The sequence below is a fragment of the Heloderma suspectum genome, chromosome 6 (assembly GCF_057233095.1).
Source record: "Heloderma suspectum isolate Gila_16-S chromosome 6, 16-S_ref, whole genome shotgun sequence".
Taxonomy (NCBI): Eukaryota; Metazoa; Chordata; class Lepidosauria; order Squamata; family Helodermatidae; genus Heloderma; species Heloderma suspectum.
The window spans coordinates 102,188,453-102,199,496 of NC_139463.1; the positions used below are offsets into that span (position 1 = coordinate 102,188,453).

The following is an 11,044-nucleotide window of genomic DNA, read 5'->3' on the forward strand; positions in this document are numbered from 1 at the left end:
CCAAACCACGATGACGAATGAGTTTATGGAGAAAGGGCGGGGCAGCAAATAGTGCACCGCCCCCCTCAGGTTTTCACTCAGGTCGGCCCAAGAATTATATAAACTCCTCCGCACGCTCTTGCGTTATAATTGTTTTAGAGTTTTTAACGAGTGGGTGTTATTATTTGTTACAGCTATGTCTGGCCGAGGGAAAGGTGGAAAGGGTCTCGGTAAAGGGGGTGCTAAAAGGCATCGTAAAGTGCTCCGCGATAACATCCAAGGAATTACCAAACCTGCGATTCGTCGCTTGGCTCGTCGTGGGGGCGTAAAGCGCATCTCTGGCTTGATCTACGAAGAAACTCGGGGTGTTTTGAAAGTGTTTTTAGAGAACGTCATCCGTGATGCTGTAACTTACACTGAGCATGCGAAGCGCAAGACCGTTACTGCTATGGATGTCGTTTATGCCCTGAAACGCCAGGGTCGTACTTTGTATGGTTTTGGTGGCTAAAATTCTGAAAGGTTAGTCGCCTAATTGCCAGCACCAAAGGCCCTTTTTAGGGCCACCCACACCTTCACGGAAAGAGCAGTGTTCCTTTACTGTGACGGTATGCAATAATTTCGGACATACTGTACTCGAAGCTTTGCTACCATGTGGTTGAAGACGCTTACTTAACGCAAGGCAACATTATAACCTTAAGTTGCTTGGTTCGTTCTGTTCTCGAAAATAAATAACCAAACGGTCTTCCTTGTCTAACGATCTAGAAAGAAAGGCTCTTCCATTAAAGGCAACCATCTGTTTTAATAGCCAGTTCGCTTTTTTTAAAATTGCATCATAATACTAGCAAAGCAATTTTTTGGACCACTTTCATGCTTTTCTTTAGTTGATCCCTTTGGAATGTCCCCCTAACGGAATAAAGCCGGTTGCTTATTTCTAGGCAGTTACTGTGGCAGAACTCTTACTCTTTCAACGCTAAATTTTTTACACTGTGCTTCCTTTCCTCTAGTCTGCAATTAAAGCTTTATCAGGTTTTTCTATAGTCTGGTCTACTCCCCCCAAACCCCCCCCCCATTTTCTCATCGTGCTTTACTAGTTGAAAGTGGGGATCTTTCCTTATAGGAATTTGTTTTCTAGTCTTCTGATAATCTTAGTTGCCCTTCTTTGAACTCATTCCAGTTTATCTGAATCCTTGAAGTGAGGTGTCCAGAGCCGGACACAGTATTTGAGGTGAGGCCTGACCAGTGCAAAGTAGAGTGGAACTACTACTTCCCATGATTTAGAAAGTACATCAATTGATGCAACCAAAAACTGCATTAGCCTTTTTTGCAGCCTTATCACACTGCTGACTCATATTCAGCTTGTGATCAACTACAACTCTGAGATCCTGTCCACATTGCTAAGCCAGGTATCCCCCATTTTATATCTGTGCATTTGATTTGTTTTTCCTAAATGAAGAACTTTGCACTTGCCTCTGTTAAATTTCTTTCTGTTATTTTATGTCCAGTCTTCTAACCTTACAAGATCATTTTGAATTTTGTTTCTGTCCTATAGTGTCTACTTGGAGTTAAGTCCCACTGAGTGCCATGGGGCTTACTCACAAGTAAGTGGGTACAGGATTGCACCGTAAATAGGTTGTGTAAAAATATTTCAGAATGAACATTACAGATGAAGCAGCATGGCCCCTTGCCCTTTGAAAATACAGTTTTGTCTCTAGCACCAATGGGAACACGTGGGCTCTTTGTACAACAGACATCAAAAGTAGTGAAAAATATTAGTGAAGTTCTAGATTAATTTTAGGCACTACATAAAGTAGGGACATAGGAAGCCTTATACTGAGTGAGACCATTGTTATTGTCAACACTGGCTGGCAGCGGCTCTCCAGGGTTTTAGGGGTGTTTTTCCCCAGTCCTACCTTGAGATGTCAGAGATTGTACCTTTGATGTTCTGAATGCAAAGTATGTGCACTACCACTGAGCTATGGACCCTTCCACAAGTAGAACACAATTTGTGTAGTGTTACCTAGTGATTAGAGGGGTATTTTGATTGCATATTGACTGGAGAATGTCCAAAAACCTGTTAAAATATGCACATTTCCCAACTCCTGTTGATCATTCTGCACAATCAAGGCCAGCATCAAGGATAGGCATGGCTGGACACCTACCAGGAGCCCACTAACAGGATCCCCCTGGACTCGCTCCTCTTCAGCACTGCAACCTGCTTGTTCACCTGCCTCTTCCTCTGGCCTGGACAACAGTAGTGGTGAGGAGCAGCAGATGCTACTGCCTATTTGTTCACTGTCTCTCTGCCTGTCAAGCAATGATGAGAAAGAGAGCAGCTGGTGACAGTGGTGGTGAGAGGGCAGACTCACTGAGGGAGGGGGCCCATTCAGGATATCTGGGGCACTCAGAAACCTGGACACAACACTGCACAGAACCCAGAGAATGTACAGAAATTTGTTGAGATAGGCACATTCTTCAAAGCCTGTTGGAGATCATGCATAATGGCCAGAGAATATGCACAATTAATTCCCTCTTCATGAACAGATCATATTCACATTCTCCATGAGGTGTGGTGAATGTGCACAATGGCTGGTCGTTATGCACATTAGCCATTCAATTTACATTACCCCAAACATAACCATTTTAAAATTCTATACTTTAAAGGAAAAGAAACGCCACCTAACCCTCTCAGACTGGGGTAACAAGGCAGCTACAAGGTTGCATGGAGTGCTTCGTCCTGAATTCTTACTGGCCGATTTAAAACTCCTTACTGCTCATTCATTGGTCAGACTTTCAACGGGGAGGGGAAATAGAACACTTACTTTGCCCCTGCAGTTTTCATTCTGGTCGGATCCTATACTATATAAACCCAGGTAACGAGGCGTTGGGATTGTTTATTTTTTTGGAGACGGAGTGGATTTTAGGTTGAAGAGAAGATGTCTGGTCGGGGAAAGGGAGGTAAAGGTTTGGGGAAAGGGGGGGCTAAGAGACATCGAAAAGTACTCCGCGATAATATCCAAGGTATTACTAAGCCAGCTATCCGCCGTTTGGCTCGTCGGGGAGGAGTAAAGCGCATATCCGGCTTGATCTATGAAGAGACGCGGGGCGTGTTGAAGGTCTTCCTGGAAAACGTTATTCGCGATGCTGTGACCTACACCGAGCACGCTAAGCGGAAGACGGTGACTGCCATGGATGTCGTTTATGCTCTGAAGCGACAGGGTCGCACTCTGTACGGTTTCGGAGGCTAAAAAGGTCCCCTTCTGACAAAGCCAAAAGGTCCTTTTCAGGGCCACCTACATCTGCAAGGGAAGAGCTGTGTCTTATTAAACGTTAGGTACCATAAAACGAATACAGCTGGTTTTCTGTTCGTGCTTTTAGTCTTGGGTTAATGGCTTCCAGATAAAAATGCTTGGAAGGTTCTACTAATAGGCAGAATTTCTCGTCTCGCAACAAATTAGTTTGTGAAATTAAAATACCTACTGTTTTTCTAATTTATTGTGAAACTTGCATATTTCACTTAATGGGGATTAAGGTAGGTTTAAGAAAAAGTTAATACCGCGAAGGTTTTTTCCAGTCCGGAAGAGAAACTTGAAAAGATCTGAGATTAACGTGAAACCCCTGCTGCATCTAGAATCGGGTGAGTGGACTTCCCAAACGTGATAGTGCAATTTTGTTTCCTTATTACGGTCGAAAACGTTAACAAACTTTAACCGTTTGGCAGTTTAGTGCAATACACCAACCTGTCCCACAACCTGTGGTCATACTGGCTGGGGAATGTTGGGAATTGTAGTCCTAAGCAGCTGGAGGGCACTAGGTTGGGGAAGGCTGCAATAAATTTTGTGGTGGATGGCAAATCATGGTTGAGACATCTTCTAAAATAGGCTTTTGCAATAAAAGAAAAGATTTAAAAAACAAAACAAAGGTAGCCCTGTTGGCTGTAAGAAAAATTGCAAAATCCATGTCGTATAATATCTTTATTAGGCCAACTCAAAGATCACAAAAAATGTACAGACTTTCAGGAGCTCCAAATCTCTTCATTGGGCAAGATGTTACAAAAACCAGGTGTGGGGGAAGGCTGACTAGATGTTGTAGTCAGGATGTCTGCAGGGTTAGAGTCTTAAAGTAGAACCTTATATTTTGGGGTGTGGTCAGGATCAGATAGAAAAATACAGAGAAAAAGCTCAAGGTTCCCAAAAACTTACTTTAAAATTGTGAAAAAGGCCAACTGCAGAGAGGTGATCATGTTGACTCAGAAATTAGTCCCACTGTGTATAATGGGATTACTCTCAGGCATAGAAATTCAGCCTTATGGCACAATCTTATATGTCTATTTAGAAGTCCCATTTAATTCAGTGGTGCTTACTTCCAGGTAAGTAATAAAGGATTGCAGCCTGATTTGCTTATATATTGGGTCTGATCCACAACAAACTAGCACAAGTCCTCTGAAATATAGTTAAGAGGGTGGGATTTAAAACTGCAAGGATTACTTATTTCTCTCTCTCTCTCACTCACACACACACACTGCAGTGGGAGAAGCTGTAGCTTCAGGCCTATGGGGTGCTCTTTCTCTGTGTAGTTTGTGCTTATTTAGTGTAGTATCCAATGTCAGTCCTACGTAAATTAGACCCATTGAAATGAATGAAACTTAAGTCTCATTCATTTCAGTGGGTCTTCTCTAGGTAGGACTAACATTGGATACTACCCTTAATCTATTTTACTGGCGATTTTGGAGTAGGGCAATAACATGAGTCCATAAAGTGTCAATGTCTACATTGGGCTGGGAAGCTTTAAGTGTGGGCCATAATAGTGAAGCATGGGAATTCCATACTCAATGTGCTTTCATTATCAGATGCTGAGGATAAAGAACATGAGAGGGTTACATCATGATCTTGCCTGGTTTGTGAGTTTTCCAGGAACACGGTGCTGGAATAGCCTAGACCTCATCCATCTCTCATATTCAGCGCGTGATCCCAAATACGCTCACAGTGCAACTTTGTGCATGCTGTTTACTCAGAAGCAAGTCCCACTGTGCCCAAAGGGGCTTAATCCTGGGAAAGCGTGCAAGGGATTGCTGCCTTCACCAGAGAGGACGTCTAATGGAACTTGGTGGGACTTTTTCTGAGTAAATATTCGGATTTCGCCGCATGCACACTGGATGAACGGTTGCACATTGTGAGGCCTTTTCCATCACAGAGAGAAGCTGCACCATACGGGACCTCTCACTTTGTACACATCCTTTACCTGCAGAATACAGGAATCGTCTCCCTTGTGTTCTTTCTTGTATATTTCTGAGTGATGTTGCGGGATAGCGTTGGGTTTGGAATATTTTACGTTAGAAAGCAAGAACCGCGGGGTGGCGTTGAGAATTGAGTATTTCCTGAGAACGAAGACCGGGCGTGGGAGAAGAAGGAACGAATCGGAAAGTTTAGCTGCGGCTGGCCCAATCATGGCAGAGCCCGGGAAATTCAAACATTGCTAACGGCTCCATTGCTACTCTCAGCCAATAGGACGAGGAGAGACTGCCTATAAATACTCACCAACCCGGCCTTCGGCTTCATCATTTCTAACTATTGCAAAGGAGAGAGTTTCGTAGCTACTTTGCGGGAAGATGGCCAGGACGAAGCAGACAGCTCGTAAGTCTACCGGCGGGAAAGCGCCGCGGAAACAGCTCGCCACCAAAGCCGCTCGGAAGAGTGCGCCGGCTACTGGGGGTGTGAAGAAGCCTCACCGCTACCGCCCTGGCACCGTCGCCCTCCGGGAGATTCGGCGTTATCAGAAGTCCACTGAGCTCCTCATCCGCAAACTGCCTTTCCAGCGCTTGGTGCGCGAAATTGCGCAGGATTTCAAGACTGACCTGCGCTTCCAGAGCTCCGCTGTTATGGCCCTCCAGGAGGCCAGCGAGGCTTACTTGGTTGGTCTCTTTGAAGATACCAATCTCTGCGCCATCCACGCCAAGCGAGTCACCATCATGCCCAAAGACATCCAGCTCGCTCGTCGCATCCGAGGAGAGAGAGCTTAAAGCCATCTGTCCGCCAACGCAGATCTGTAAGAACCCAAAGGCTCTTTTAAGAGCCACCAACCTTTTCACGTAAAAAGAGTTTGTTTTCGCTGTGCTATATCAGGTTTCTGACGTATATCTTTTTGTTTTGCACTATTAGCTACATTTGCAAACAACAGGTTTCCGTTTCTAGAACTGGCGCGCAATACGTAACAAAACCGGTGTAGTGCATCTGTTGCTTAATATGGTAAGGACAGGGTAAGAAGGAGCTGACGGGTAAATAATAGGTGCGTCGGGTGTGTTTCAGCAAATTCAACCTAATCCCAGCCCCTCCAACCCCCTGAAAATGCTAGAGACCCTGCTAAATGGGGTGAGCTGTACGGGGGGGGGGGGGGGGAATCTCCAAAAATCTTGAAGGATCTTTCGCAAGCTGGACCCGTCCTCTTGAGGCAGAACCTGAATCCAACCTGTTTACCTGATGATTAAATTAAAACTGGGGAGAATAAATCCTCTGGAGGGCGAGATGCGCGCTCCATTTCAAAGTGGCAAGAGGGAACACGAATCCTTTTATTAACTGGTAGAGGAAGAATTTTCAGCAAGCCTGGTTGTTTGCGGAAAAGAGGAAACACCTACACACCTATTGAATTTGACAGTTGCTCTAGTTTCTGGAACATTTTGCTAGCCATTTTATTCCATAATCAATGAATTCTATCTAGCATTTTGTAAGTATGTTACAGAACTACCAGAACAATTTTGGATGTCTGTAATATGCCCAACAGCTCGATGCTATCTACATATTATCGCTTTGGTAGTGTTTTAAAAGCATCGGGAACCCAGACGAACCTAACGACCAGCAGAGAGGGAGGAGGCCAGCTCTTTTGCAGTGAAGTTGTGGGTGGCTCTTAAAAGAGCCTTTGGGGTCAAAAGGTCGGGTCTCCACGGAAGCCTCTTCACTTCTTCTTGGCCGCGGCCTTCTTGGGCTTGGCCACCTTGGCTTTGGGCGTCTTGGGCTTGGCTTTGGCCTTGACCGCCTTGGCTTTGGCCGGGCTCTTGGCCACCGCCTTCTTGGGCTTGGCGGCTTTGGCCGCCTTCTTGGGACTCTTGGCCGCCGCCTTCTTGGCCCCCGCCGCAGGCTTCTTGGCCGCCTTCTTGGGGCTCTTCTTGGCGGCGGGCTTCCTGGGCTTCTTGGCGGCGCCGGCGGGCTTCTTGGCCGCCGGCTTCTTGCTCCTCGCGGCCGGCTTCTTCTTGGCCGCCGCCGCCGCCTTGTCCTTGCTCTCCTGCTGCTTCTTGTTCAGCTTGAACGAGCCCGAGGCGCCCGTGCCTTTGGTCTGCACCAGGGTGCCCTTGCTGACCAGGCTCTTGAGGCCCAGCTTGATGCGGCTGTTGTTCTTCTCCACGTCGTAGCCGGCGGCCGCCAGCGCTTTCTTGAGCGCGGCCAGAGACACCCCGTTGCGCTCCTTGGAGGCGGCCACCGCCTTGGTGAGCAGCTCGGTGACGCTGGGGCCGGAAGCCTTGCGCGGCTTGGCGGCTCCCGCGGGCTTCTTGGCTTTCTTGGCCGGCGCCTTGGCGGCCGGCGCGGCGGCCGCGGGGGCTTCCGGAGCCGTCTCGGACATGGCCTCTTCGCGGGCGGGCGGGCGGCTGGCGGGCGGGCGGGCTTTCGCGTCTGGGGCGGCGGCGGCGAGTCGCTCGCTCCGAGCCGAAAAGTAAAGTCTGAACTGGAGCGAAGGCGCCGCTGCCTGCTATTTATAGGGGCGGAGCTGCGCTCTGATTGGCGCGTTCACAGACCCTGCTCGGGGAGAGCCAGAAATGGCTCTTGTCCCTGCAACTTTGTGTTTCTTGCGTGTCACAAAATAGCGAAAATATTAACATCCCCGCTTCGGAACGGCGCCGTTCCCGGTGCAGGGGGACGCGCGGGAGCTGGCCTTTCCGAGCGTGGCCGTCTCTGGCTGGGGAGAGGCCGCAGGCGGGAGGAAACCCGGCAGAATCGCAGCCGTTTCCAGCTTTACGCGTCTTCGACTTGGAAATCTTTTGCTTTTTCCTGTAAATTAAAAACTTCTCTTTGGACTTCGGGGCTGGAAAAAGGAGCCAGGTCAAACTCTGGGGGGTCTACACCCCACCGCCAAGGAAAGCCATTGCCCCGGAAGGGCCGTGTGATGCCAAAAGCCGTTTGAAGTGTCTCAAGTAACACATTCATTCATTAAGTTTGGGCTAGGAGGGAAGGTACCTTACAGATAAATGCCTCTAGTTTTAGGTCGTACAAAGTATTTTTTAAAAAAACATTTTCGCTCCCCTTTGCTTTGAAATGCCTGGGTTTGTAAGTTACCCACAAAAAATTTAGGGGGACCCTTTTCTTCCCCATTAGGCAAGTCTGATTTCATCAGTTTCCATTGTCTAACCCTGAGAAGCTGAGAAACATGTCATTTATTTTCTTTTCACTCTAATATTTCCCCCCTTCTGTCACCAAAGTGTGCGTTCTTTATTGTATAATTGTAAAGGGAGAGCTGGAGCAGTGACACACCTTTACATACCATAATTACATTTAAGCGAATCGAGTGTTGCCAATCAATGGAACAGAGAGAGATGAGCAGTAAATGGATGTCAGTAGGCTATAAATGGATATTATCTGACTATTGATGAAAGTTGAATAGATAAATTTAGGCGAGAATATCCATCTGAAACCCCAGAAACAAGATGTTGAATTTACAGACATCGGAATACAAATAAGCAGCCCCAAACGTCCATTACAAAATCAGTTCTAAGTTCACCCCTAGTATAATTACTTACTTCTGCAAATTGGTAACTTTGCCATGTTACCTAAAACAGTTTCTGCCCTTTAGGGGTATGGACTTTTAACATGTCCTAGAGGACAACAGAAAACAGCCTTCCCCAACCTGGGGACCCTGGGATTCTGGGAATTGTAGTCCAACACAATCTCTCTTGGCCCCACCAAAAATTTTGAGCCATCAACGAAAGGATACATATCAAGGCAATTTTTTTTTTTCAGGCTAGTGTCTCACGTAGCACCTAACTCCACTCCTGCTGATAGCACACTCTAGTGGTGTGCAAAGGACTGAAAAGGTAAAAGAGGTTCTTGATATTTTTAGGGCTGGAACTGCTTTCTGATTGATGTCTTTGCAGGCACTGGTTTAGGAGAGTCAGAAGCTGCCACTGCACCTGTAGGAGCTGTTTCTTGTTCAGCCACAAAATGGCAAGCATGTTAAAATTGCCTTTGTAGAATACGCGCACGCGCGCGCGCGCACACAGAGTCTTTCCCTCTTTCTTTACCGAAAAGTTGAACCCTGACAAGACCGAGGCACTTTTGGTGGGAGACAAGAGGAGGTTGGAGATGTTGCCCTGGTGTTGAATGGAGCACGGCTACCCTTAAAAGACCAGGCTCCCAGCCTGGGGGGTCATTTTAGACTCCCAGCTGTCCATGGAGGCTCAGGTGTCAGCTGTGAGCTGGACAGCGCTGTACCAACTCCATCTGATACAACGGCTGTGCCCCTTCCTTCCCGGCCATCTGCTCCCATCGGTAGTACATGCCCTGGTCTCCTCTCGTTTAGACTACTATAATGTGCTCTACGTGGGGTTACCCTTGAAGATGGTTTGGAAGCTGCAGCTGGTACAGAACGTGGTGGCTCGCCTGATTAAAGGCAGCCTCCAGCATGATCACATCACTCCGGTGCTGAAGGAGTTGCACTGGTTACCAGTTGTTTTCTGGGCCAAATTCAAGGTGTTGGTTTTGACCTTTAAAACCCTATATGGTTCCAGCCCAGCCTATCTTAAGGAGCGCCTCCAGCAACACCAGGCAGGCCGCTTAACAAGATCAGCCTTGGATGGCCTTTCTGTCCCATCAGCCAGGACAGCTAGCCTGGTGAGGATGAGGGAGAGGGCCTTCTCTGTGCTGGCCCCCACTCTGTGGAACTCCCTAGGGAACTCCACCATGCCCCCTCTTTAATGAGCTTCCGCCATGCATTAAAAACGTGGTTGTTCAGGCAGGCATTTGGGGTGAGTTAGGGTATTTTTAGAAATATGATGTTTTTAATGTAGAATTTTATTGTTTTAAAATGTTTCTATTATTGTACATCACCCAGAGTGGCTGGGTGACCAGCCAGATGGGTGATTAATAAATTGAATGAATGAATGAATGAATGAAAAGGTACAGAGTGTCCCCAGACTTTTGAAGCATTGGATTTCACTTTCAATTAAGAAATAAAAATAATAGCGAGATAACCCCATGGTATCCCTTTTTGCTGATTTCTCAAGCTTGCAAAATATTGTCCCTTCTCATATTAAAACATGTCATGCTACAATCACTGCTAAAATCACAAAGAATTAACTTTCTGGGAGTCTGGGGATCAGTGCTGAATTGACTCCAACTCCTTTTGAGTCGATATTTAGTAGTAAACAGTTACTAAACTGTTAGGATGTCTTTATATCTTTGCACTGCTGCTGGCATTTACTTTTCCAGCTTTAAAGTCTTTAGGTTTTTATATTATGGTTTTATTATGTCCTTGTATTTTATGGTGTTAAGTTTTGTTTTGTGAACCACCTAAAGTGCTTTGACTATTGGGCTGTATAGAAATGTTATGAATAAATTGATGATTATGATAATGCCACCTGCACTAACATGCTAGCTAGCATATTATGTGTATGTGTGAGGGAAGGATAATATATTTTTAAAGGGAAATATTCATTTTATCATCACATTCTCCTCTATGATTAACACTGTTTTACAATTAGATAACTGGCATATAATCATACATTTGAGTGGGGGCATAGCACCGCTGCCTTGAAAGGGCTAGGACCCGGTACTTTATGGGTCTCTAGCAGCAAAAAGGCCAGCTTCCTGCAGGACAGAGATTTTGCCAGAAAAACAGCAGTAACCCTAAGTATAGAAGCCAGTGGACACGGTCCAAAGTGCAGGGCACAGTAATTAGCTTAGTGCAACAGTGTCATGAAGTTCGACATTGAGCTATTTGTATTGTTATAGATTGGATTGGAAAGCCAGGCCTTGATAGGATTCATGTTCTGCGTTCTCTCTCTCTCTCGCTCTGTGTGTGTGTGTGT

The 11,044-nt window shown here is 46.4% G+C and overlaps 4 protein-coding genes across 4 annotated transcripts; 3 read left to right on the forward strand and 1 right to left on the reverse strand.

Moving 5' to 3' along the window:
• The first annotated feature begins 114 nt into the window (after nucleotides 1–114).
• LOC146342143 (histone H4) lies at nucleotides 115–3,325 on the forward strand. The gene has a single exon (XM_084805726.1). It carries the CDS (start codon nucleotides 176–178, stop codon nucleotides 485–487), a length of 312 nt encoding a protein of 103 aa, XP_084661852.1. The 5' UTR covers nucleotides 115–175; the 3' UTR covers nucleotides 488–3,325.
• On the forward strand, nucleotides 2,913–3,325 carry LOC146342144 (histone H4). Its single transcript, XM_084805727.1, has one exon. It carries the CDS (start codon nucleotides 2,913–2,915, stop codon nucleotides 3,222–3,224), a length of 312 nt encoding a protein of 103 aa, XP_084661853.1. The 3' UTR covers nucleotides 3,225–3,325.
• Nucleotides 3,326–4,131: 806 nt separating this feature from the next.
• LOC146342145 (histone H3) lies at nucleotides 4,132–7,583 on the forward strand. Its single transcript, XM_084805724.1, has one exon. The coding sequence runs from the start codon at nucleotides 5,585–5,587 to the stop codon at nucleotides 5,993–5,995; it is 411 nt and encodes a 136-aa protein (XP_084661850.1). The 5' UTR covers nucleotides 4,132–5,584; the 3' UTR covers nucleotides 5,996–7,583.
• Nucleotides 5,978–7,692, reverse strand: LOC146342146 (histone H1.10-like). The gene has a single exon (XM_084805723.1). The coding sequence runs from the start codon at nucleotides 7,585–7,587 to the stop codon at nucleotides 6,925–6,927; it is 663 nt and encodes a 220-aa protein (XP_084661849.1). The 5' UTR covers nucleotides 7,588–7,692; the 3' UTR covers nucleotides 5,978–6,924.
• Between the last annotated feature and the right edge of the window lie 3,352 nt (nucleotides 7,693–11,044).

Coding starts and splice junctions, on each gene's coding strand:
- LOC146342143 (XM_084805726.1), top strand. CDS start 176: ATGTCTGGCCGAGGGAAAGGTGGAAAGGGTCTCGGTAAAGGGGGTGCT.
- LOC146342146 (XM_084805723.1), bottom strand. CDS start 7,587: ATGTCCGAGACGGCTCCGGAAGCCCCCGCGGCCGCCGCGCCGGCCGCC.
- LOC146342145 (XM_084805724.1), top strand. CDS start 5,585: ATGGCCAGGACGAAGCAGACAGCTCGTAAGTCTACCGGCGGGAAAGCG.
- LOC146342144 (XM_084805727.1), top strand. CDS start 2,913: ATGTCTGGTCGGGGAAAGGGAGGTAAAGGTTTGGGGAAAGGGGGGGCT.